The 27,515-nt window shown below is 36.8% G+C and overlaps 1 protein-coding gene across 1 annotated transcript in view; it reads left to right on the top strand.

Annotated features, from left to right (window-relative positions):
• Positions 1-27,515, top strand: part of CNTN1 (contactin 1) — a 227,315-nt gene that overhangs the window by 161,015 nt on the left and 38,785 nt on the right. Inside the window, exons 4-14 of the mRNA XM_063396635.1 lie at positions 1,684-1,813; positions 4,444-4,616; positions 6,563-6,658; positions 7,518-7,724; positions 8,937-9,033; positions 9,189-9,370; positions 10,566-10,690; positions 12,724-12,841; positions 14,464-14,614; positions 15,103-15,230; positions 17,743-17,918. Coding sequence (XP_063252705.1) covers positions 1,684-1,813; positions 4,444-4,616; positions 6,563-6,658; positions 7,518-7,724; positions 8,937-9,033; positions 9,189-9,370; positions 10,566-10,690; positions 12,724-12,841; positions 14,464-14,614; positions 15,103-15,230; positions 17,743-17,918 — 1,583 coding nt within the window. The remainder of the gene's footprint in view (positions 1-1,683; positions 1,814-4,443; positions 4,617-6,562; positions 6,659-7,517; positions 7,725-8,936; positions 9,034-9,188; positions 9,371-10,565; positions 10,691-12,723; positions 12,842-14,463; positions 14,615-15,102; positions 15,231-17,742; positions 17,919-27,515) is intronic.

The following is a 27,515-nucleotide window of genomic DNA, read 5'->3' as shown; positions in this document are numbered from 1 at the left end:
AGTCGAGAGGGAACTTGCTTTTTATCTACAGTCTTCCTCTAGGGCTGTAATCCAGTGTGCATCCATGAATAGGGAATTTAGAAACAGTAAAAAAGATATCTGGATAAAGAGTATTTTATGTATATGTGGTGTTTTCACGCTGGTATAATTCACATTCCTTAGGGGTATATAGAGAGACTCTTTATTCTTTTATAGGTTTCCTAAAAACTGTCTAATTTATTCTAAAACCAAACAGGACTTTTAAGGGCATGAGTGCAAAGTCATAATGTGATTTAAAGAACATTCATCTTTTATGTTGCCAGTTTATTTACTGACCTGAGAAGATTTTTTGAATTACAAGATGTAGCAAATTTTTATAGGCAGCACAGATACTACTGCAAAACGCTAGAATTTTTCTGTCCTTAACCATTGGTTTTGGAAGTAATTTCCGTCCTCAACCATTGCTTTTGAATTAAATTATTCATCCATCTCTGAAGATGTTATTAGTTAAAACTGTGTTTGTTTTGTTTGTTTCCCTCGTATTACAAGATTCCTACAGTCATTTGACAAGTCTCTGGCATCTCTAGGATTTGGAGCAAGTCTCTGAACTTGAATGGAAGTGAACCTGTTAGTAGTCATGTACTCCTTTTTCTCCCATGAATTTGCTTACAAGTGTCCATATTGTTATTTCAGTCTCAGTAGAGAACTGTGAGAATTAGACAACTGTGTTGTCTCAAAATTTTATCTTTATGAAGCATCCACTGCCTCCTTACAGAGTCATTCTGTACCTACAATGCATATTTGACATTTTTAAAGAAAAAAACCAGTTACATCCTAGATTTCCTGAGAAGAATTTTCCCAGAACGTTCCACCTTTGTTCTTAGTCTTGCTTCTCAGACCCCAAAGAGCAACATTATATGCTTGGAGGAGATAAAGGAGAAGGGAGTGCAGCAGGGGTGGGCAGACCCAACCAACTTTACAACAGCATCCACAAAGGAAGGAACAGTATTAAAAAATTCAGTTTGTGTTCAAACCTGTTTTACATTTATTCACCTTTAAGTGCTTGACTTTTCAAACTGAAAATATTTTCAGTGTAGGACCTTTTTAAAATAGTATTTTGGAGTGTAGAAACTAATACATACCTCAGCTTAAAAGGAAAGATAAGTGTGATCTGGAAACAATGTAATTTTTAGCTTTGATACTCAACATAAGCTGGTTTTTTTTCTGATGGAGTAAAGATTCTTTCTAAATACATAAAATCGTTGGAGATGATTAGGCTATAAGATCAGGAATAACTATGGGTAGTTATTTTGGATGTGGACCTTTTTAATCAGAATTTATTGTTCTCTGTGAACTAAGTTGGTCTTGACTGAATTTTTAGGGACATATCTTCAGTTCCTAATTATCTCCACATTTGGCCTAAACAGTGACAAATAATTAAGTTCATCAGAGAAGGTGCACAAGGCAGTATTAGAGGAACAAAGTGTGAGTCACTTTGGTTCTCAGAAGGCAGGAGTCAGTGAAAGACAGACAGCAGTTTTGTTACCCTTACTGCTCCAGTTTTGCTGAAGCATATAGAATTTAACTTCAGGTGACTCACTATTTTGCCTTCACATTTTGATTCTTGAATGTCTGAAGCAAAGTCATCTTCAGTTTGACTGCTTGTTAAAAAGTGATTAATTTGAAACTCTATTCTGTTTTCAGAGGAAGGAAACAAAGGTTATGGACCTGTTTTTGAGGAGCAGCCTATTGATACCATCTATCCAGAAGAATCTTCAGATGGACAAGTTTCAATGAATTGCAGAGCTCGAGCAGTTCCTTTTCCTACTTACAGGTAACATCTCATTTCAGGTCTTGGATATTTTATTCAGCAGCTATTTCAGATTGTGTTATTAAATGACTGATTGTCTTAAAATGTTGGAACCAAGTCTTCAAGGTGGGAAAAAATGGGGAGATACAAAATTTTTTGAGTAAGACTCAATGTTGATATGATTTGCCAAATGTCTAATCAGTGTTAAAAACAGTATATTGTGTTAAATATGTTCAGCTTTTGAAAGAAATACTGATCCATACACAATTTTTTTAAAAAGTGACCTTTAAAAAAAATTAAGAGTCTATCTTTCCAGCTTAGGCTGAGGGTGACTGAGATTTGAGTCTCTGTTCTTTTTGATTCAGAATGGCTTTCTTTATTCTATCTTGCTTTGAAAGGAGAAGTATTGATTATTGAACCTGGAGATTCTACATCCCGTATTGCTTTTGCATCCGTTGTGTTGCAGAGCAGTGATCAAGAATGTGTCACCTATGCTACTGAAGACGTGAAAAACTTCATTCTGAAGAAGCATTTCAATTAGTTTTAATACAGATTCCCACATGACGTCTTTCACAATAATTAAGTTTGTGGTAGAAAGCAATGACTTGTTGTGCATTCATAAGAGTTTGTCAGCCATTATCTGCTCATTGTGTAAAGAGAAATGTACTTGGGATATCAGTATTAAGACTGACTAAATTACAACCTGATTATAGGTAGAAAACTGCTGTCATTGTACTAAAGACAGACACAATATCTTGCCAGCAAAAGAGATCCATTTCAGTAAATTACCGTATGACCTGCCCCCAGTACTCACTTATTTGTGTTCCCAGACTGGTTTCTAGAACAGAAAAACTAATCAAGTCTTCTGGCTGTGCTTTTAAATCTGTTACAGTATTGTCATCAACTGTGGTATTCCTCCATCAAAGCAGCTTATTTGATCTTCATTGCCACTTTTAAAAATATTCTAATAGGTTTTCTACCTGTACAAACTACCATTTGAATATGATCCTGCTACATGACATTTTGTTGCACTTACTTCCTCTTGCCATGCTTGGAAAGTGTGGAGAGATCACGTATGCTGAGATTTGATACCCTCTGATGTACTTCCTCATCCCTTCCATTTGGTCCAGAGATTCCCTCAACCCTGTCTGCAAGACTATAAATATCATCTATAGACGATTACAGGCTCTAAATGGATTTTGACATTCTTCTTTACCTCTTGTGGGCTCTGCAAAATCACTGTCAAAGAATTGCATTGGACCTCCAGAGCTTCTCTGTCTAGAAACAGATATGATAATTAGCACTAATAGGGGATGTGATGATAAATGCAGTACAGAATTAGGCCACTTTTCTTATTTCCTGACACATTGTTTGTAGTATACCTCAATATGTTATCTTCATCTCAGCCCTCTAACAGTTATTGAGCCAAAATTCTTCTGTCTCAGAGGTAAATAAGTCCTTCCTGCCATTTTCCTTGCAGGATGAGCTGTCCTTAGGACATTTGTACCTAGATATTTCTGAACAGAGGATATATTTATTTTTTCTACTACATTATGTCTCACAGGACTGAAACGATATCTCCAGAGTTGTATAAGATCAAAATGATGCTATTTGCTGCATCTTTCAAATTCTTCTATTTCATTAGATTTTTAAAAATTTATTAATTTTTATTCACTCCACTCTTACTATTGTTTCTTTCTATGACAATTACAAGTTCTGCTTCCAAAAGAGACCTCTGCATATTTTGGTGCATCTTCAATAGTGAATAAACAGGTGGTGTGTGTGTGTTGTCATTGTCAAATACTAATGCCTAACCTTACCTTACAAAAAGAAAATAGGCAGAAATAATTTTATGATCTTTAAATATATTAAAGTTGCATCTTGGTTATTTGTGCATAGGAACCAGGCAGTTCCTTTCTAAGGTAACGGGCTCCCTCCTGTGGACACAGTAACAGATACAAATATAAATCATGAGTTCTGGTACCCACTCCATGTTTTTTTAGCAATTCTTAAAATAAGTATAAATCAAGTCAGAACTGGGCTGCCAGTTTCTGTCATAATCCCTCAAGTGAAAATTTCGGTAATTCAGTGAATTGGCTGTGGGGTTTTACCATAGCTAAGGGAGGAGTGTCCAGCAGTTTACTGAAGTAGTAGTAAGTAGGTCCTTATTTGAAGCATGCCACAGTTTTTGCACTGACTTTACTGGCACGTTGTGTTTTGTAAAACATCTTCATTATCTGCAGCAGGTTTACAAAATCTCTCATTACCCCATACTTTAAAATGGCAGAGAGAATATGTTTTTATCCTGTCTGGCCTTAGACATTTATTTGAGATATGTTTAAAATCCACGTGTTTGGTGACTGGATAGCTCATTCACAGCCAGCTCAAGCATCTCTTACTGCTGGGCCAGCAACTATATATTAACAAAGTGTGTCACATCTCTAAGAAGGAAGAACTGACACTGTTATGTTTAAAAGACCTCTGGAGTTCAAATCTGTGCCTCTTGCTGAATGAAAACTTTAGACTTTTATGGAAGTGTATTAATAACTTCCTGCATAGTTTTTCAGAATTTATGAGTTACTTTTCGCATCATATTTCTTACCAGGTTTGCTTTTTGGGGACAAATTTTACATCTGGCTTTTCTTTTTGAACAGGTGGAAACTCAACAACTGGGATATTGATTTAACGAAGGAGCGCTACAGTATGGTGGGAGGCAGACTTGTCATCAGTAATCCAGAGAAATCAAGGGATGCTGGAAAATACGTCTGTGTAGTGTCAAATATCTTTGGAACTGTCAGAAGCAGTGAAGCCACGCTGAGTTTTGGATGTAAGCTGTTGTTTATGTCAGAATATAGAAAAATTGTGGCTAGCTAGGAATGCCCAATGTTTTACACTGCGATATATTCTGCTAACGTGTGCTGTATCTGTATTACCCTGTAAAAACAGTATCTTAAGTGCCTTGGTCTGGAGAGATCGACACAAAATAAGTTTGGAAGCATTTTAGATTCTTTAGCATTCAGCTGACATAACATAACAGCCTTCCCAGTGAGTTATTGTTAAATTATTAATTGAAGAGACTCATGGAGCCAGATCTGGAGATAATAATGTCCGGACTCTTTTAAAATCATGGTGGGACCTGAGGGGAAATAGTCACAGAGTAAAGACTTGAGTGAGGGTATATGGTGATGAGGTGCAGTGCAAACACAACTGCAGGAGCAAGGCACAGTGCTTGCTAGTAAAGTATGCCCTCACTCCTAGGCTACAATGAAAAAACCCTCCTGGGGGAAATTTCTGTCAGCTTCTGACAGTCACGAGCTAGTCTTGTGAAGACATGTACAAGTACAGACCTGCATATTACCAAATACATGAATTGTGAAAAACTGATGTACTAAATGAAGACTAATGCAAAATTTTATGGACTTAAGACAATGTTTGGGATTTTTGTTTTATTTTGCCTTAAGTTGCCTTCTCCCCAGATATATTTTGTCATCAGAGGGAAAAAAAAAGGAATCCGCTCTAACTGGGGCCTATTCACAAAGCCCTGAGTGCCCTGACACTAAGGGTTTGGTGCCTCTCTTGTCTTTAACCAGCCTCCATGAGCAGAATTCACTCCTTGCTGTAGAAGGTCAGACATGTAATGAAAAGTTCAGTTTTCTGATAGTACTTGTGAGACTGTGGGGCCACAAATATTGGGGAAAGTCAGAAGCTATGATGAGCTGATAGATCATAAAATCGTTGATACAGTCTTAGTCTGTATTTACCCAGTGTATCTTCTAGAAAAATGTTGAAGGCCTGGTTCTTACTTCCTTTTAATGGAGAAAACATCAACATTCCATTTATGGGATATTTATTTATACCTAAAGCAGGCTTCAGTCCTGTCAGTCCTGAATAATCAATAGGATAAAAAAATGAAACCAATAAACCTAACGGATGAAAATAATAGCACCAAAACAGTCTGAGGCATGTTTTCTGCCTACCAGCTCACTGGCTGCATGAGCTGAATGTTGATAGTGTACTGAAAATTTATGCCGAACAGAACCCTGATATACAGTGTTTCAATATGTAAACTAAAATAGGGCAAAGAGGTAAGGAATAGTGAAAAGATAGCTGGAAACTGATAAGTATCTGTTTATAAAAGCCTGCTTTCATTTCTTGCTTATACTGTTCTACTTCTTCCTTTCTCCTTTTTAATGATCACCTATAAAAAATCATTTCTTTCTCCAATCGCTTTTTCTAAAAAACTGAATAGAATTGCTGAAATTAATATAGAAAATGTCTGATCTTTAGTGTAAGCTTTTTTTCTTTTGCTTATGCATAAACTGATTGAAAAATGTCAACCACCATTTAGAAGAGTTCAAAAGTTTTGACCAGCTGTAACTTTGTTTTGCTGTCAAGTTTACTGAAACTGTGGAACAAAACCCACATTCTCTCATACACTTTAATCATCTGTCCATCTGAGAATACTGTGCATATTTTTTAGATCCAGTACCTTAAAACACATTAAAATATTTTAACCCTAACTACTCTTAGGGATAAAGCCTGCCTCACTTTTTTGCTTTCCCCTGGAATATATAATTATGATGACAAAAATAACATAAAAATCATTTGGTAATGACAAATGAGCAAAACTGGCATTAGAGATCAACAAGTTTCTATCTGCCATGTATTGATGTATTTCTATACTCTATCTACAGGACTGAAAGTAACGTTAGTAATAAAAAGTTACTGTAGTTAAAATCTCTATTCTCCTCCCCTTGCTTTTTAAAAAACTAGATCTGGATCCCTTTCCACCTGAGGAACGTTATGAGGTTAAAGTGCGAGAAGGTGTTGGAGCAGTGCTTCTTTGTGAGCCCCCTTACCACTACCCAGGTAATTCAGCCAAAAGTGCTTCATTTTCAATGTCTTAAGAGCAAAAGATAAATTAATATTTATTTTTGCAAGTTTCTTTTATATTTACTTAAACAGTAATTTTCGTGCAGCTTGAGAATCATCATTTAGGTTAGGTTTCTGTTTTGAATATATTTGTTGTCGACCATATGTTGACAATTCATTCCACCTAGAAAAGTCACCTCAACTGCTATGATCATGGACTTCTGATAAAATAATGGAACAGCAGAGGCACCCCCAGAGGGTCAGAGATGAGTTTATTTATTCTCTGGACTTTTTCTCATCATTGGCTACTGAAGAGCTCTGCAGCATTATACTTGTAATCTCAAGCATCTGGAGTTCCATCATGAGAGATGAAATTGGCTGTTAGCATCTCTTCTACTTTGTAAAAATGGAATAATGATTTAGTTTTCATGCTCAGTTTAAGCATTGCAAGGAACTGAAGAATGGAGACTATTACTAGTTAAAATAGTCTAAAGTTTTGTCTGAATCACAAGACTGGTGAAAACTTCCCAGCTTCTCAGTTGCATAAGGTCAAGACCCAGCTGCCTCTCTCATCCCATCCCACTCCAGTGCCTGTGGGGTGGCTGTGCCCAGGGCAAGGTGTGCACACTGTAGCCAGGTCCCCAGTAACCTGCACTGACAGCAGCAGTGCCCCAGTGTTCAGTGTAGGCTGGAATGAACTGGCTGCAGAGACAAAGATCTCTCACATGGCTGCCTCTCCAAAACAAAGATCTATAACCTAGAAATCAGACTCAAGGGAGTTATATACTGACAGTATTCTGTGGTTTAAATAGCTGATAGTGTTGGGTTTTAATATTGACTAAAATATTTTCTCCAGATGACCTCAGTTATCGCTGGCTCCTAAATGAGTTCCCAGTGTTCATCGCTTTGGACAAACGACGATTTGTGTCACAGACAAATGGCAATCTCTACATTGCAAATGTGGAAGCATCAGATAGGGGCAATTACTCATGTTTTGTGTCCAGCCCTTCAATAACAAAGAGTGTATTCAGTAAATTTATTCCACTTATTCCTCAATCTGATCGTAAGTATTTATTGGAAATACTATGCACAGCGTTTAAACTTCTTGTATTACAATTTTGCTAATTCATGACTACTTTCATTTCTGTAAGGAGAATTATATGGCAAGTTAAAATGGCTACTGCACAATGTTACTTGGTGTTTTTAGGTGCAGATACACAAATCATTCCCATACACAGTGAAAACTTTGTGAAAGAAATCTCCATGAATTAATTCACAAACTTCCTTTCAAATCATTGAGAACAGAGTTCTTATCCCCAGAATCCCCATCTCTTTTATGCAATAAGCCTCTGATCTCATCCCAGAAACTTCATTATCTTTTCTAGTCTTGGCATTGGTTCAAAGGAATATAACTGTAAGAAACTTCATGTAAGTGTTGATGAATGCTTCAGGATTTACTTTTTTCCCCCCAGAAAATCCCCCATGAAAGAGGAAAATCCTTTTACCTGATGAACCTTCCTATTCAACGGTGGCCTAGGAGCTTTGTGTCTCATGGTCAATCTCCTAAGACACCTCCGTGGCTTTGTGTTACTGGATTATTTGACAATATTTCTTCAGGAGAACTGTCTGTTTTCCAAACAGGAGCCAAATTCCTTTTTGCCACTTCAGACTTCCAGTCACTAGATTCTCATAAACTGATCATCATTTTTTCAGCAACCCTTTTATCTGTACCTTTTTCCATATTACTGATTGAATTACTATAATTTCAAATTAGCAAACTTCAACCAAATATTCCAGTATTCACACTTCCATCTTCATCTAGAACTGCAAGAGGGTTCCTGCAGGGATTGCTAGTAGGGAGATTTGATTACATTTACATCCCTGTGCACTCATTAAACTGTAGATGTGCTTGCTCTAGCTCTAGCTCCCGCATACCCTTACTGAGATAAAATTGAACTTAAATTCAAAATTATTCAAAATATTCTATCCAGTAAAAAACCTGTGGAAAACAGTCTCAGGGGTTTTTTTTACCCACACACAGAGTACATCATCATGCTTCAAATGCAATTAGAAATTCTGTAAAAACTGTGAGGATTTATCATCCAGAGAAAGATAGCTAGTTGCTGAGTTGAACAATTATGCCTTACTAGTAAAAGTTTGGTGCTTAGTCAGACTTTAGGAATTGATAGGCTGTTTCCACTGAACTGTGGAAATTTTAATAGCTGTATGACTTTCTGACATGCTTTTTCTTCGAATTGTTTTTTTTTCGTATTAGGAGCAAAAGTATATCCTGCTGATATCAAGGTGAAGTTCAAGGACACTTATGCTCTCCTGGGGCAAAATGTGACACTGGAGTGTTTTGCTCTTGGAAAGTAAGTGTGTTTTAAAGTTATTGTACAGCACGAATTGCTTTCATATTTCAGGGAATGAAAATACATATTTCATGATCAAATGCTCTTTTTATAGTCTGCAATTTAACCACCAGTTCTTGAACACGCTGATTTGTACTTTACTGTACCTTTTCAAGTCCGGTTCCTGAACTCAGATGGAGTAAATACCTTGAACCCTTGCCAGCCTCTGCTGAGATAAGCATGTCTGGTGCAGTTCTTAAGATCTTCAATATTCAGTATGAAGATGAAGGACTTTATGAGTGTGAAGCTGAAAACTATAAAGGAAAAGATAAACATCAAGCAAGAATTTATGTACAAGGTAGGAAGAACAATTTTATTCTTGTTGATCTGTGTTGCTTTTACTTATGTTGGAAATATCTGTGTTTTCACAGTTGATGTCAGTGTTGATTTGTAGTGTCATCCTCACACACTACTGTTCAAGTTAATAGAGCAGCATCAAAATTCTTGCTTTAAATGCCCAAGACGATATTTGTGTATTAATTGAAAGACTACTCAATTTGTCTGGTTATGATAGTTGGTATATACACTTTGACAGTTCTGTGTTAATATACTTAAGTATAATGTAAATTAAATCAATTTATAGTACTGGAAGTGAAAGAACTTCTGGGAAGAAAAAGAGACTATTAGGTTTGTTAGGATTTCTTGGTTTCTCATTTTGTTTGTGTTTTCTGTCTTAGCTTTCTGTCTTACTAGCTATGCACGGTTCTTTATTCCTCTTCCCTCTATCACTTTCCTTTATGCATTTGGTTAAATTAGGTAACCAAAAATTGTACCTTACTGCTCATAGTGAAATCATCCCAAATAACTTGGCTTCTTCTCTGAGGTTCATGCCACAAACCCATGACATTAAAAGGTCGCATGTAACATCTGAACCCCCTCAGAAGATTTATGTCTCTCTCACTGGCTGTACAGAAGATCTTCTGAGTTAAGATCCTCAGTTAAGTGCTAGAACTTCAGTAGATCAAACTCAGAAAAAGTGTAGGAAGGTTATTACTGCTTATATTTAATAAAGCTAATAATAATTGGTTTGTTTGCTTTGCAAAAGCAAATATGCTGGACCGTTTTTAATATTAATGTCTTATATATACTGTTTGGACCAATTGAATGATTTCCCCAAGATCTTTTCAGTACATATGCAGTTTAGCACAATTTCGTGTCATTTAACTATAATTTTCACGGTGCTACTGAGTAATTTCCACACTGAATAATCTAGAGACCCATATAAGTAGTAATATCTTATGTCTTCTGTCATTCAGGAACCATTATTGCAATTCCATATTTACTTCTCATAAAAAATAGTTTGAAGCTTTTTGAATGTATGCTGTAAGACGAAAGCTTCTTTCTTTTTTGTGCTGATGCATTGCTGAGTTATCATCATTACTTTGAGTTGCCTGTTTAAGTATCATGGAAAAAGCAGTAGAATTAATACAACATAATGCTAATGAAATATGTATGTTCTATATTTACAATGCATGATGTATTTTATTCTGCAGCTGCTCCTGAGTGGGTAGAACATATCAATGACACAGAAAGGGATATAGGCAGTGACCTGTACTGGCCTTGTGTAGCTACGGGCAAGCCTATTCCAACAATTAGGTGGCTGAAGAATGGTGCCTCGGTGAGTGTATTGCTGCAGATAACACAGGCTTGAGTGGTTAGCTCATGGAAACACATTTTTGAAGCATACATTATTAAAAGGTTAAAAGAAAATTAATTGTAATGGTCCAAATATTTGCTGATGCCACTTGCATGAGGCATTAAAATCTGTTTTTTTAAGTTTCATCTCAATCTTCTCTTATTTCTTCAGGCTATTTAGTATTCAGCTTTAAATTATGAACTTAACTTTTGACTACATGTTTAGGAGGTGGATATCCCTTTTTCACCATGCCTGTTTAAGTAAATGCTCTTCCCTCTGGATAAAAAATATCTATCAGCTTCTCTTTAAAATTAATCCTTTTTACCACATTAAACATGAATGGGTCTTTAAAAATATAAGACAAAATAGTCATTGGAGATATGACAAGATTATTTTTTAAATTGTTAGTGGTCTTTCTCTATCCTGTATTTTTTCACATTTTGTTGCAAATGTTTAGGTGATGTTGAAAATAAGTTTAAAGAAGTATTGTTTGATAATTTAATTTTATTACATTGAATATTTAGTTTAAACAAAGTAGATTTTCTGTCCTAGAATCATGGAATCACCGAGTGGTTTGTGTTGGAAGGTGCCCTAAAGATTGTTTAGTTCCAAGCCTCTAGCCCTGGGCAGGGGCACCTTTCACTAGTCCTGGTTGCTCGGAATTCCATCCAGACTGCCCTTGAACAATTCCAGGGATGGAACATCCACAGCTTCTCTGGGAAAAACCTGTTCAGGCATTTCAACAGTGTATTCAAAGTCTGTTGCTTATACTATATGAAAAGCCATTAAAGAACCAAGAGAATACAAGGGCAAAATGCAGCTCTGCATCTGCTGAGCTGTGGTGACTCTTACCTTGGCAAACAAACAAAAAAAGACTATGAGGCAGCTTGGGTTTTGACTGTATATCTTAAGAAAAATATCTGATGTTGGAGAGAGAAGAGGGATATCACCATCTGCTATGTGGAGGTGGCTTAAACCAGGAAAAACAGTGCTTTTGTCTAGCTTCGGTAGTTATTGCAAACAAATAATTTAACAATGAGTCACTTGCTGCCCACTAAACTTGTATTTCATTAATGAAATCTGCATACTGGATTGCAGAACACAGTATGTAAGTCTCCAGTAGTACACCAGAAGATTATGCTGTGTGGTACTATGATGATAAGATGATTTCCAAATGGAACATAGGAGAAATATTAATTGCCATGAAAATGTAATTTGTTTCTAAATCAGATAACTTGTAATTAGGCATTTCATTTAGCACACAACAAAGATTCCTTGTATAAAATCTGATTAAAACATTTTCACATAAAACAGTTAGAAAATGTTTCCTTTAATCTGTTCTCTTTTCAGCTAAGCACTATTCTCTTAATCTCCCACTGCTCCATGCACTCCAGTGTACTTAGATACAAAAGTTAAAGCTTTCAGCTTGATTTTCACAAGAAAACAGAATACATTAATGTTACCTTTCAAAAACTGACTGACATCTATTTGTAATTTACAAAATACCCCACCTTAACTACCTTCTTTTGATTGACTGTTTTTTATATTGTACATTAAAACAAAGTAATAGAAAATAGTTTGTACTATCTCCCAGAGGAATCTTCTGAAAAACTGCTACTTCCTACCTCACTGAGACTGGCTTCAGCTGTTGTAAATGTTGTAAAGTGATGTAACAACAGAAAGTACTGACCACTGAGCATGGCATAACAAAGCTTATGTGCATAAAATTAATTTACTTCCTTGTTTCTTATTTCTGAATCATTAGTGTTTGCACTGATATGAACATAGGGGACTGGAGAGTAAATTTATCTACTGACATTCAACTAGGACTTTTCCAGAAACTTAAGTATTGAATGACAATGAATCTTTCTTTAAAAAAAGATGAACCTATGTCACTGAAAAAGAAAAAAAAAAATAAAAAGAGAGAGAGAGACAATGGATGGGTGGATGGGTGTGGATTCTTCATTTTATTCAGTTTATATTAATATCTTTTTGTTTTGTTGATTCTGTTTTAGTTCCGGAAAGGTGAACTGAGAATGCAAAGTCTGACCTTTGACGATGCCGGCATGTACCAGTGTATAGCAGAAAACATGCATGGAATTATTTATGCAAATGCTGAACTGAAGATTGTGGGTCAGTGGGATTATTTCTCTATTTACTATCTCAGAGTTGAGTAAGATAGCAGTTACATTTGCAAGTACTGTTTGGTAACAGATTCCTGTGGGGATGAAGCTAAGAGCTCTCACTCAGTCTAGGTGAGATGGGGTTTATTGGAGCTCTCTAGCTGGTTTATGGCAGCTACTTAAGGAATAAATTTACCAGCTCGAGGAGCATGTTTTCTGTTCATATTTTTGATGCTTGTTTCCTGCTGTTTCCCCTCAGAGGAACTGATAGTGCTGAAGCTATATGAAGCACATAGAATTGCAGCCTACACTTTTAAGCTTGCAAAACTGGTTAAGAAGCATTTTCATTTTTGCTCACGTATGATCCCTCCTCTGTGAGGCAAAATCTGCTTTTCAAGAAACCATGTTGTCACTTACTTGCCCTTTGAAGCTCTTTGTCTTCTCTCTCCCCTTTGGTTTTGGTTTCTACAACCACTTACACCAAGGTCACAATGTCTGTATGCAATATAGCTGTGCCATTTGATGGCTGGATGTAGTTATGAAGCCATTGTGTTTTCCTGAGGAGCATCCTGTTGAAAGTTTGATTCTCAGATCTGGAGTTCTCAGCCTTAGAACAATTTTTGATATTTTTACTGATTTCATTAGAGCAAACAACACTGGCTGTATGATGTATTTTTCTAGATTTCCCTGAGGTAGTTGCTGTTCATTCCATCTCACACTTGCCTTCAGACTTTCCCAAGAACTAAACCATCCTTGGTTTTTCCAACCCATTGTACAACAATGCTTCATTCTACACTGTTCTTCCATTACTATGTATTCACTACCAGCTCAGTTTACACAAAATAAACACTTTTTATATGTGCGTTTTCAAAATCCAGTGTTGGTAATATGTGGATATTGGTTAGAGTTTTGCTCTGTACTTCTGTAATTGAAGAATAGCTTTATTTCCTCAGGCTATGCACACATGTGCTGGTATGATTAACAATGGTATGCCAAGATGCAAAATAATTAAAAGCTTTTTTTTCTTTTATTTGGTTTCAGATAAAGAGAAGATTAGTAAGCAGAGATCTGACCTCAGAGACATAAGTGTGGTGCTTATGACAGTCATGTCTCAATACTCTTGTATGTCTCAGAGTGCAGCTAAAGCCACCTGGCCAAACAGAAAACCACAAAGAATAAGAAGGGCACAATTTCAGTTTGTAGAGAGGGTTAAAAACACTGAAAAATAAACCCAGCTGTTCTTTGGAATTATGACTGAGTGAGCAATTTATTTTAGAAATTTATCTCCAAGAATCTGAATTTTATTAGGACTGATCAAAAGGCCTTTTGAAAGGGAGAAACTTTCAGTGGGCTTTGAACTTGTTAGATTAAACTCAGATGAAAGTTCAGAAATCAATAGAAAGAAACCTCTAGTGTAACACAGCACAGAAGTACATAATGATTTTTTTGTTTATTGTAGATCACCGTGTACTTCCCAGTACATCTCTGTATCGTTAATATTTGTCTCACTAGTCTGAATAATGAACATTGGTTAACAATTCAATAGTTGTGTCACTTATTGTATGTTGCAAGTAAATTCTGTTTTGCAGTAAAATCACTAACAGCAGTATTTGTGTTAATTTTTGCTTTCAGCTTCACCTCCTACTTTTGAACTGAACCCTATGAAGAAGAAAATCCTAGCAGCTAAAGGGGGCCGTGTAATCATTGAATGCAAGCCTAAAGCTGCTCCGAAGCCAAAATTCTCCTGGAGCAAAGGAACAGAATTGCTTGTAAATGGGAGTCGGTTAGTATTGACTGATTGTGAACACTTTGAGCCTTAAAATGTAACCTTATGTATCTCTCTATCCCCTAGGATGATTCTCCATTTTGCAGACTTCTGGGACAGGAGAATGTCTAGCTTCGGGAAAATAATATGCCAAGATGTTGCTGGCAGTATGGATTCAAAGAGTTAGCAGGGTATCCAACTTTACCCAGTCTGGTTTGACCATAGAATTGACCAAGAATTGACCATAAAACTGTTAAGAAAAGTACTTGAATGAGTACAAGTGAATAGAAGTACCTTCTCTTGCTCCAGCAATCTAAGACATCTGATCATGCCACAGTCTCTTTAAATATTTTTTACTGTTGGCATGTTTATAAATCCAGTAGTTAGATGTGAGCTTTCAAATTATGTTCATGGTTTGCTCTTTGACTTCCTACAGTTCTACAGGAAGCATTGCTTTCTAATATAGAATCTAATTTCTCTCAGTGTATTCTTTGCACTTTCCATAGCATACGTATCTGGGATGATGGGAGCCTGGAAATTATCAATGTCACAAAGCTGGATGAGGGCCGCTACACCTGTTTTGCAGAGAATAACCGAGGAAAAGCCAATAGCACTGGTGTTCTAGAAATGACAGGTAAGCCTCAGGTAACGCTTGTTTGGGGTAGAATCCCTTAATTCAAAAATTCCTATTTTTGGTTCCAGCATTGCACTACTTTTTCAAGCTGTTCTACGTATTTCTAATTTAATTCCTCGTTAACACTGAATTGATGCTTTTAAAGCATACTGCTCAGTTGAAACTGGGTATGTTTGCATCAGTTCTAACACTGTATCTCAATTTTCAGGGTTGATCTTTCCATAAGAGATTACTGAACAAGATACATTAAATCTACATATTTTAATGCCTTCAGTCTATTTGAAAGTTTAGCAGTCATGCTAAGATGTGATTCTGGAGCCATGACTCAGAGAAATGGGACTCCTGCTGACCTTCCTTAGTGTTGTGGGTTTTTGTTGTGAAGGGGATTTGGTTTGGTTTGTTTGTTTTGGTGGTGGTGGTAGTGGCGTTATAAGCATGTTTGAAAGAGCATAGCTGTTAAGGAAATATGCATGAAATTTGTGAGATAAGGGTGTATATCCATATGATTGCACTTCTAAATTACCTTCCTTTATCAGTATTTAATTTACTGATTGAGTACTGATATCCTTAATTGTATATTTTAAATCTGGTGTCAAATAACTAAATAACTGTAGACTACAGACAGGAAGTCAGCATTCTGTAACACCTATGTCTGTCAAGTACCACTGATAGTGGAAGAATCATTTGTCAAATAGGTTTTTAATCTCTGTTCCAGAAATCTCGCTGGATGTGACAGCTCAGTGCTGTTGTACTAATGTAAGAGTTAGTCTGTAGCATCATATGAAAGTAATTTTCTGGCTGATACATTCCATATTTATTGTACCAAATGAAATGTAAAACTGTATTTTGACGTTTACAGTTACTTTTTATTATCTTCTGCTGTTTCTAATATTACCCTCAGGCATTTAATTATTTTGAAAGTTTATGTAAATAAATATATCCATCCCCTTAATTGCTGTGTATTCTAAAATCAGGAACATTTGCATACTAAATTCCCACAGTGAAACAAAACCCAATATGTTTGTAAAACTTATAAACTACTATAAAGAAATTTTAAATTTTGCAATATTTGCTCTGATTCATCTAATAATGAACACCAAGAGTATAAGGCATCACAGCAGAAACAGAAAGGTCACTTGACTCATTTCCAAAATCATTTTCACATTGTGGGCAATGATAAGGTTTGGTAAAGAGTGCATTGGAAGTGGTGTTCTCAAGCACACTGTATGGCCCATAAAACTTACCAGTCATTGCACATGACTATAGGAAATTAAAAAATTAACTCCAAAGCTGACAGGTGCAGCAACCTGGTTTTTCCCAGTTGTTGTTCATCCCCTGCCACTGGTCTACTCTTTCAGCAGCTTTTTAGACTGATACTGGTATTGAGCACACAGGCACCACCACGCTGGAGCAGAGCAAGTATCCTAAGCATGTGTCCATATGTAGGGCCCTGGAGAGCAGATGTTAACAGGTTACTCCACTGCACTTTGCGATGCTCCATATTGCAACAGGCAGTAGTTGTGCCATCCTCATAGTTTTGGTATTAAGCAGGTTTTAGATTACTACAGGAGATCTGGGGAAGGATTTCTTTCTGAGCCACATTGACAAAATACTGGGCTTACTGAGGATATTTTCTTTTTCTGTGTATGATGGAATTGAGGGTGCTCCTTGGAGCAAGCTCAAGCCTAGGTTTTAACTAATGGCAATAACTCTTTTCTTATGGCTATTGTCTTCCAATTTTTGGTACTCTACAACCACTCTCATATAGGTGGGATAGATATTACCTGTCGTGGCATAACGAAGATATTTTGTGGCTTTTTGTTTTATGATAATAATTGAAAGCAAAGGAAAAAGTCTCACTGACCCAGTGAGTTCCTTCCAGAATAGTTGCTAATTTGCCATATGAGTTTCATGTATGTGTCAAGAGCAAGTGTCATGAGATGTCTGCTTTCTTTTTTGTTCCTGTAATAATAAGAGACATTGCTGGGGGATGTACAGCTTTCTTCCTTTTCTTATATTGTTTTCTCCTTTTTTTCACATGTAGCTGTTTACACAATTTGTTGTGCATCTATTATATTGTTTCTCAGTAGATAAATTAAGATCACAATCCCTGCAATGCTCTAATGAAAATCTGACTTGGCCTAACCAAGTAGAACTTTTAATTCATTAAAGAGACAAGTCTTAAAACATAGTAATATTATAATTGAAATAAGAAATGCAGCATAATTCACGTAAGATTCATCATGTGTCTTCTTTCTAGTTGAGACATAGTGAATAAAAATAATTGTAATGTGAGAGATTTAAACAGCTAAACAGAAGTCAGGTATTCTAGTTGTAAAACTTTTTCTTTGTTGTCTTCAGTTTGGTCCTTTGAATTGTAGTTGTATGAATAACATGTAAACTGGACTTTGAGGGAGTGGTTTAATGTATGATCAAACAGTTATGGAGCTGAGCTTACATTTGAATAAACATTTATTTATTGGACTTTCCATGTTTGCCATTAACTTCACAGAAGCTACAAGGATTACTTTAGCTCCGTTGAATGTTGATGTCACCGTTGGAGAGAATGCTACCATGCAATGCATTGCATCCCATGATCCCACATTAGACCTGACATTTATTTGGTCTCTAAATGGCTTTGTAATAGATTTTGAGAAAGAACACGAACATTATGAACGGAATGTTATGGTAAGATACTATAGATCCTTATTTAATACATGAAAGCCTAGTTTTCTTTGTTGTGAATAGTTGTCTTTTCTGTGTTGGTTCAGGTTCAGTAGGCCAAGAACATAAAATAGTATTAGAATTCAAACACCTTACAGAGACATAGACACTTGCAGGCAGATACCTGAAATCAAATACCTAAATTGATGTAAGTATTTTGGTACCTCAGATAAATCCCACTGTGATTATTGGTGAAAATAGCTGGTAATTAGATAGCCTGATTGTAAACAGGGTGCAAATTACCTCAAAAAAGTTTGCATATGCATTCATTTTTATTTAACCATGTTTTTCTCATCAACATTTCTGGAATCTGGCACAAAACTGGGCCAGATGGTGAGTAGGAGTCAAACAGTCTGTAAACACTGAGGAAGAACAGTTTATGTGAAGGCTAAACAAGTTAATACCAAGACCCTCATTTTGGTATATAGAAAAACCATAGTTCCTTTGTATTTGCATGTATGGTTATGTTTTCAGAGTCTTCTATCAGGTTTATTTAAAGTTAATATCTCTATTAGAAATCATTTCTTGTTATGTTTAACCACATGCTGATTCACCTAATATTCAGCAACCTCCAAGTGGTTGCTACTTGTGTAAATATTTTTTCTGTTATTCTGTTTAAATTGTAGAAGAATCCTCATATTTAGATACTTTTTTTGTGCTTCCAAGAGAAACTGTGGTTATGGAGAGAAAAGGTTGCTAATGGTGGTTGTAGTGACTGGGAACACCAGGGACCATGTTTAGTTTCAGCTCTGTGTCCAAAATGATGTACCAGTGCCTCCTGAAGATTCCTTCTCCTAGGCAGGCCATATTATCCGATTTTCCATTGACCAAGAGATTCCTTTTTTTGCTTGCAGTATCTGTTTATCTCCATGTGAAAAGATGTCTAAAGTGTAACTCTTTTAGTCTGATTTGGAACGAAAAAGCCCTTTGAGGAGTCAAGAGTTGCCTCGACCCACTTATTTGCCGAGTTGTAAGACATAGTTAAGAATCCAAAGTCCTCTTTTTCAGTGGGAGAACATGCCCTTGTCCACCATGCCAGCTGAAGTATGCTAAGGTCAGCTGATGAACAGTGAAACCCAAAGACATACACTCCTTTCTGCAGCAAATCTTCTGAAAGTCTGTGTCCACACTCAATAGCAGGGTAGTAAGTAGTCTGCAGTGATTTTGTGTTGCCTCAGGAAATAATAAATATGTAGTTACTCTCCAGTACACTGGCATCTTTCAAAACATTTCCTGCAGGTGGCTGTTAAGTCACACTTCTGATAGGTCTGTGTTTACACTCCAGTAGAGTAATTAATGTATAGGAATACCTTGAAAAAGCTTGAATTGCCTCCTAATTGCATTAGTTTGTCCTTCAAGACTGGAATGAGTCTGAGTGTCAGACAAAATAGGAGCCTAAAGAGTAAAGCCCCAGTAAACTCACTCCTTGTAGAAGAGCAAATAAAATCAGTCTATGTCAGATTTTATTTAGATTTATATCAGATTTTATGGTCTTAGCCACTTGACAGATGTCACACAAAGAAATTTATTCCATAGAACAGAAACACACACTGAAAGTGTTGATGAATCTGTTATTTCGGTGTGGAAGGTAGGTAAAAATGGGTTTATCAGAAGAGTTTGTAGTGCAAGCAAGAGGAACCTGAATTTTCTCCATCTGTAGGTCATCTATAGGTGCTGAACATATTAAACAAATTTTTTTGTGTCATGGATACATACTTTTGGGGTTTCCTCTAAATAATGAAAATAAAAGCAAACTGTATTTTTTTTTCTTTTAGGGGAAATTCATTCTGAAATTTAATCCTGATTTTAGGGCACTTTCTAGCAAAGCATTTCAAGTTGACAAATACGGGACCAAAATAGGCTTCAAAAAAATGTGTAATTCTCTTAGAAGATTGACACTATTTAGTTCCCAGATACCTGTTTCATCTTCCAGACAGCCAGTGGTCCTGGACCCCTGGTCTCAAATTCTGATTATCTCCACAGTATCTTGGACCAATTAATGAAGTGCTTCATTTCAAAACCAAATTAACCCAAACTTTCTAGACTACCTTAGTCTATACAAACTTTATGTGGTCTACAGAGGGAGGGAAAGAGGTGCTTCTCTTCATGTGGATGCTGAATCTCCTCCTGGAATGTTTCCTTTTTCAATAGATTATAAGGATAGATTCTCCACAGGATTCAAATAAGCTGAGAAACTCCTAATTCACTTAGACCTTTAAAATTAAGTAATTTAGATCTAAATATCAATTAATTTACTTGTCAGGGCATAACCCCTGCAGGATATCTTTCTTCCTGAGGGATATTTCTTGGTTTGTTTTGTATTTGATCTGTCAATACTGGTAGAAATTCTTTTAGCAGAGGCATCTTCTTGTTTTGCCTTCCTAAGACTTAATTCTGGGCTTTCAAGTGCAAAACAAGTGCAAATAGTCTTTGCTACTCTTCCACAGGCACTTTGGTCTTTATCTGGGGCAGAGGGGACAGCAGGATTGCATTTGAAGCCTGCATTTGTAGGTATTAGGTGGTTCAGTGCTTAAGTAATAACAAATGCAGATTTTTTAACAAATTCAGCGAATCCAATGCAGTGGTTTATGTAGGATATAATTAAGAGGAATATTCACTTTCTGTATTTCTGTTCTAGATGTTTGTTATTGTATTGTTGCATTAAGGGTTTTTCTCCTTCCTGGGCAAGGAAAGGGATTTTCTGTTTTCTCCTGCCCGTTTCCCTCTCCCTGGCAGTTCTGAGCTGAAGTCACTGGGTGGCAGGTTTGCTCAGGCTTTCTTGGATGGAAAGGTTTGCTCAGGCTTTCTTGGATGGAAAGGGTGAGCTGCTTTGCACTTGACAGCAGCAGCCTGAACTGTTGAGCTTCAAACACATTCACCAGCACTTCACAAACACAAAAGATATTCCACTGTGAATATTAAGATTACTGGGTATATGAAGCATGTGCTCTGTGCTATAATTTCCTGTTGATGAAGGATCCTCATCTGTCCCTCTGATAATATCACTATTAATTTATGTGACTGTGCAGATCAAGTTGCTGAAACTTGATAAGTCACAGTATTTCAGTTCCCAAAATTATACTATTAATATTGTCATATAGACATAATGAAATGCTAATTAAATTCATGTAAACACCTGCATAATTCTTCTTTCTTTAAATGCAACTTTTGGTATCTCCATCATTGCTGAAGGCAAAGCTAATTTGCATTACATTAGTACTAAAATCAATTTCTCAAAGGGACGTTTGTCAGTTCTGTCTTCATTTCCTGTGACAGCAGTATGTAAAGGGGAAAAAAAGGAAGAAAAAGGAATTGGTTAGCTTCCAAAGTGTCAAATGGAATCTTCAAAATCTTACTATTAAATAGATTACTTTTAACTTTATGTATGGTTTTTCCTCTGATTATTTGATCGAGGAACTAAGCATTAGTACATCTTTTCAAGTCACAAAAAGATACAACTCTTCAAATAATATGGAAAGCTTTAATGTTTGTTTGATTGTTTGTTATAGATATGCTTTTGTCATATGTTTTTAAAGATTGAAAAAGATTACTCTTAAGATATTTATATTAAAAATACATACAGTATCCAAATAAGAATATTCCTTTAAATTCATTACAAAAAAAGTCTTTTTTTAATATTTTTGAGTCCCAGTAGTCCATTTGTGTGGATAGTCATGAAAAGGAACTCTGTAATTTAACTGGTTCAAGTCAGAAACTTGTACATAGACTTAAGGAAGAGTTCGAATTTAGGCTGTGGTTGTCTTAGTGACATAACGACACAAATACATGTAAAAATGTTTTCCATACCAGCAGTATTTCTGTTTACTACATTATTTATTAGCTACATTAGTTGTCTTAAGTGAAACTGATATTTTTGTCACCGTTTTATCTTTAATAAGTTAAATTGAATTGCTGTACAAATGTTCAGGAAGTCGACCTGCTTACAAATAGCTTTCTTCTTTAAGTATTCAACAAAAGAGTAAGTGGTGGTGGAAAGACACAGTAAAGCCAGATGGTGAATTTTGTCATAGAGACAACTGACTTGTTACCTCCTCCCATTTTCTCCTATAAAGGGGCATTTCTCAAGCTGATGCTGACACACCTCAGTGCATGACTGCTACAGAGCAGTAATTAAGACCTGCTGAATCCACACTGATTCTGAAGTGTGAATTCTGAGTTTGCAGTGTTGTCTCCAGTGTTCATGGGTGCAGGGACAGACAAATACATTCAGCATAGAACTTGCAGGACCCATAGCTCAGGCTCTATTCAGCTTTGAAGTAGCTTTTGAATCCAAGGTGTCTGTGCATAACCAGCTCTGTATCCCTGCAGCTATCTTGTGGTTAACTTACAGTAGTCTAGACTTCTCTGAATAATGAAAAGCTTGCTTTTTCCTTATGCAAATATTATTCCTCTTTATCTCTCTTTGAAGTACAGAAAGCTTTACAGTCTTCTAGGATGACACTCAATATTCTGGGCATACACAGCCAGACAGGTACGTTTCATTTAAGTGCAACACACATGGAAGAGTCTGTTTCTTTGTTTAATTGTTAAAGATGGTTAGTCCAGATACCAAAATTCACACTGTGGATTTCTAAAAGAGGTGAGATGAATTCTAGATTAGAGACAGTGTTTGCCAAAACACTTTTTTTGTTTCTTCTCCAAAACTGATAGTTTTGTAAACAACAAAGAACATGTTGAACTATAAAAATCAGATTAGAGGAGTAGAGATTTATAGCTGCCTGGTTTTTGTACATTATTTTAAATTGCAGTTCATTGGCTAGACATGGATAAACAAAGTTATTCTACTGCATGCTCTTGCTTCAATAGATTCCTATGGAGACACTTTGTTTTATTGTATAAATCTGTATCCCAACCCAAACTAATCTATGATTCTGTGATTCCACTGTTACCTGCAACAGAAAATATACAAGGAGTTTCATTTCCATTTTTCTTCATTGCTTTCCCTGGTAATCCTCCTTGCAGAGTGTTTAGTCTAGCTCCCGCTGTAGAGCAGGAAATTAATAGAAAGTTCAAGAGAACTGAAGAATTGGAGTAAAATATTTAGATAGAATTATAGAATCATGGAATAGTTGAGGATGGAAAAGACCTTTAAGAACATCGAGTCTAACTGTTAACCCAGCACTGTGAAGTCCACCTCTAAATCATGTCTCTAAGTGCCACATCTACACATCTAATTACCTCCAGGGTTGATAATTCAACCACTTCCCAGGGAAGTCTGTTTCGATGCCTGACAACCCTTTCCATGGAGAAATGTTGCCCTTGTTATTTGGAAGAAGAGACCAACTCCCACCTCACTACTTGAGGTAGTTGTAAAGAGTGATAAGGTCCTGCTTCGGCCTCTTCTCCAGGCTGCGCACTCCCAGTTCCCTCAGCTGCTCCTCATCAATCACACTTGTGCTCCAGTCCTATCACCAGCCTTTGTTGCCCTTCTCTAGACACTCCAACACCTCAATGTCTTTCTTGCTGTGAGGGACCCAAAACTGAACACAGTACTTGCAGTGGCATGTCGCCCGTGCCAAGTACAGTGACAATCACTGCCCAGGTCCTGCTGGCCATACCTCTTCAGATACAAGCCAGGATGCCAGTGACGTTCTTGGTCACCTGGGCACACCTGGCTCGTGTTCAGCTGCTGTCACCAGCACCCCCAGTTCCTTTTTTACTTGGCCACTTTCCATCCACTCTTCCCCCGTCCTGTAGCGCTGCCTGGGGTTGTGGTGACCCAAATGTAGGACCCGCACTTGGCCTTGACCTCATACAATTGGCCTTGGCTAATTGATCCAGCCTGCCCAGATCCCTCTGCAGAACCTTCTGCCCTCCAGCAGATTAGCATTCCTACCTAGCTTGGTGTCATTTGCAAACTCACTGAGCATGCACTTGATCTCCTCATTCAGATTGTCAGTAAAGATACTAAACAGGACTGAGCCCTGAAGAGCCCCACTGGTGCCCAGCTGCCAGCTGGATGGAGCTCTGTTCACCACCACTCTCTGGGCCTGGCCATCCAGCCAGGTTTTTCCCAGCAAACACCCTTCCAAGCCATAGGAAACCAATTTCTCCAGGATAGTGTTGGGGCAAATGGTGTGGAAGGCTTTCCTAAAGTCCAGCAGACAATACACACAGCTTTCCTCCACCCACTAAACAGGTCACCTTGTTGTTGAAATCAGGTTATTCAAAACAGGAAAGCTCAGTTACGCACTGATCAGGAAGATGAGGTTATTTATGGATTAGAACAAAGCCAGAGTTGTGAGCTCATTTAGTACAGTTTTTGAATGTATTAAGGTGGCAGGTGATTGTTGATGAAGCATGACCAACCCAATCAACTGCTTACTGGGTTTTTTTAATGAAAGATAGTTCCAGGACTCTCTCAAGGTGCTGTCTCAATACACCTCTTTTAGTGCCTTGTTGTATTAGGGAGGTGCTTTAGACATGAGTGAGCTGAAAGTCACTCTAAATATTACTCCAAAGCTACCCTATTTTGGGTAGGTTTGGAGTAATATTTAGAGGCAACGGCCTAATAATAACCTAGTGAGCATGGAATGGGATGGATGGAGTCAGTGGTTAAGAGCAAGGAGGGGAAGGAAAGCAGAAGATATAATACTGAGGGCAAAGCCAACAAGCAGTTTTCTCTGGCAGAAGCCTTTGAGGAAACTTATTCTACTTACAGCACAAAGAATTGTAATTAGTTTAGAAGATGAAGATCTGCCAACTTCTCTGCTAGAATTAAAAAATACTGACAAAAGCAGTTGACTGTAACATTTATGTGCTTGTAAGGCTTACTAGGCTACCAAAATTTATGTACCATCTGTAGTTAGATAGCAGAAGCTGAGAAAGCCAGGTGTGAACTACTCAGAGAAATGTAGTTTGCAGTGTATTGTGAATTTTTTTCATCAGCCATAAAGCTGTGAGCCATAAGTGAGCAAGTACCTAGGCTTTTTCTGCAGTTCTAAATGAAATAACAAGGCCCACTACCACAGGGGTGCTGGTACAAATCACAGTGTCCTCAGGAATTCTCAGTGGTATGCTGAATGGAGAAGAATAATGTATTTGTTGGAAATACCTCCCATTCCACATCTCAAGTGTAGAATTAACACTGTATATCCTTTACATGTAAATATAGCTCACTGAAGGAAAAGATTCTTTAGTGGAAATGACTGACATCATTATCCTGCTGAGTTTTTATTTGTGTATAACTGTAGTTTATAAAACAAAACAACATCTCAGGTGAATAAGGCTAAGACAGTAGTGTTGCACTGGTGGTGGTGTCCCCATGTCTCTGATGTCAATATCAGGAAAACATCTATAATCAGATTTACATTAACATACTTCAGCAGCTTTGTATTAACTGTTCTGGTTTTAGCAACCACACAGCTCATTTTGTACTGGCAAGATCAATTCACATGAGCTCATTTAGAGTTAACAATCTTAGGTAGTAGAAAAAGTTGTTTTAAATTATTTCTAGCTTTGGACAAACTGATGTCATCACCAAGAATCCCGTCTCTTCCAGATTACTTCTTATTGATTCTTTTACCATTTTACTATTTACCATTCTACTGTGCATTAAAAATGCTGAAGCTCAGATGTCTGATTTTAGAACCGGAATTAAAAAAAAATACTGTCTCTGCTTACCAGGTTCTTCAATTTCTGCCAAGTTAACTTTCTTATTACAAAGGGCTTGTAAGTCTTATATTAACAGAAGTTTCTTTCTTGTCTCTGAGGTCCCAACAAAGTGGATAGACACCATTTTCAATCAAAACACTAGATTCCTGTAAATGATAGTTAATTGTACAGAGGCACATTTTGATGGCTTTTGGCAATTTAGTGCACTGGCAAAGGTGATGGTCAAAAAACCCAGTAACTATCAGAAATAGGTCATAGAATGCTATTTTTGACACCACTATTAAATCATAAATATAGGGCTTATATGATGAAAGTATTTGCTTGAAACTTGGTAAATACTAAGTGGTGAGCCACAGATGCCCTTGGAACATCCCTGAGTACTGCTATCACTATTTCCAGTCTGTGATTCAGTCTTCTCTGAGTTAAGGAAGGCATTTTTAAACATAGCCAAGCTGAGGTTTTTGGATGAAAACATACAGTACATTCATATCTAATTTGTGGAAAGAATTCGCTGATGCCTATGCTCTTTATTTGCTTGGTAAGCTCTTCTTTTACCACCAAGAACTTGGGCTTCTTCTGAGATATGGAAAGCTTCATTACCAACTGCATAAAAACTTGCTCCAGGAGAGCTTCTGAAGCAACAAAATGCAACACCATATCTATGGGTTGATGATTTTTTAAATTACATTTTTCCATCTGTTTTTTTGTTATTTAGGTTACAAGACCATGTTCCCATAGGAGAAATTATTGTTAGGGCAACTATATGGGCACACCATTAATAAATGCAATAAAGTATTTAATTAAAATGCTAACATAGAAATTAGTCAGTACTAGTCCTAGTAAGAATTTGTAATAATTTGTTATTGGAGAAATACGATTATGAAAATTCTGGTCTGTTTCTAAACCTTATTGTTTTTCCAAGCATTTGCTTAAGTTTATTTGGAGGTAAAAATGCAAGCAATGATCAGAAAATCACAGGCACTGTGGTTCTTTCTAGGATGACATTTCGTGTTAATAAACGAATACACAGAAGTCAAATAGAGATCTGTTTGCCTTTTTTATTAAAACCAAAACCAATAAGAGCAGAATTTAAAAAAAAAAAAAATGCCCACCAAAAATCCAACAACCAAATGAAAAACAGGAACTGAAAACTCAAAGAGTTTGATGATTTGCAGCTTCTTTTTTGTAATTTTTTGGAGGACGGAGGAGCAGGTAGCTGCCTTCTTTGTTCCCATAGAGCTACTGACACTCTGACTGATTTTTCTCCCTGGAAGCTGTTGACAGAATTGCTCAGCCCACTGTAGGGCTCACATGTGATTAATCTGGTGTTCAGCCAGATGGTGTTCACTTATGCAGTAATTCCAGCAGATTTTCAAAGGATGCTGTCTGTGACAGCAGTCTCCTTGGAATTCTCATGAATAAGCTGGAGAGGCATGAGCACAGAAATGACACTATCCCAGACTCTCCTTGTCTCTGTAGGCTGCATGCACTGTGACAAACCAAATTAAAAGCCATGTCATTAGCCGTGAGTGAAAAGCGTAAATATAAATATACACTTGGAAATAGTTTAATAATAACTAAGAGAAAAATTATCTGAAATATATCAGTAATAATGGATTGTTCAGATCTGTTTGATCCTTGCTAGCAGCACTTGTGTCACTCAAAAAGAGAGAAGGCACACTGTAATCTGCCTTCCTTGCTGACCCTGTAAGGCAATCAGCTGAAGTATTACTGGCCAGAATCAAGCACTTCATGTATGCTTGATTCTTCTTTCATCCAATTATTTATTTACCACAGTAATTTCTTAAATATGTGAATTCTTATGTTGAACCTAAAAAAAATTATGTTAACAGATTTCAGTTTGTGCTGAATTTTTTTGCCAGCAGAAATTGAAGCTGGCAACCAAAATCCTCACTGGAGTCTGGA

Source organism: Prinia subflava, chromosome 4, assembly GCF_021018805.1.
Source record: "Prinia subflava isolate CZ2003 ecotype Zambia chromosome 4, Cam_Psub_1.2, whole genome shotgun sequence".
Classification (NCBI taxonomy): domain Eukaryota; kingdom Metazoa; phylum Chordata; class Aves; order Passeriformes; family Cisticolidae; genus Prinia; species Prinia subflava.
The sequence above is the reverse complement of the archived record's forward strand: the minus strand, read 5'-3'. Positions and strand labels throughout refer to the sequence as shown.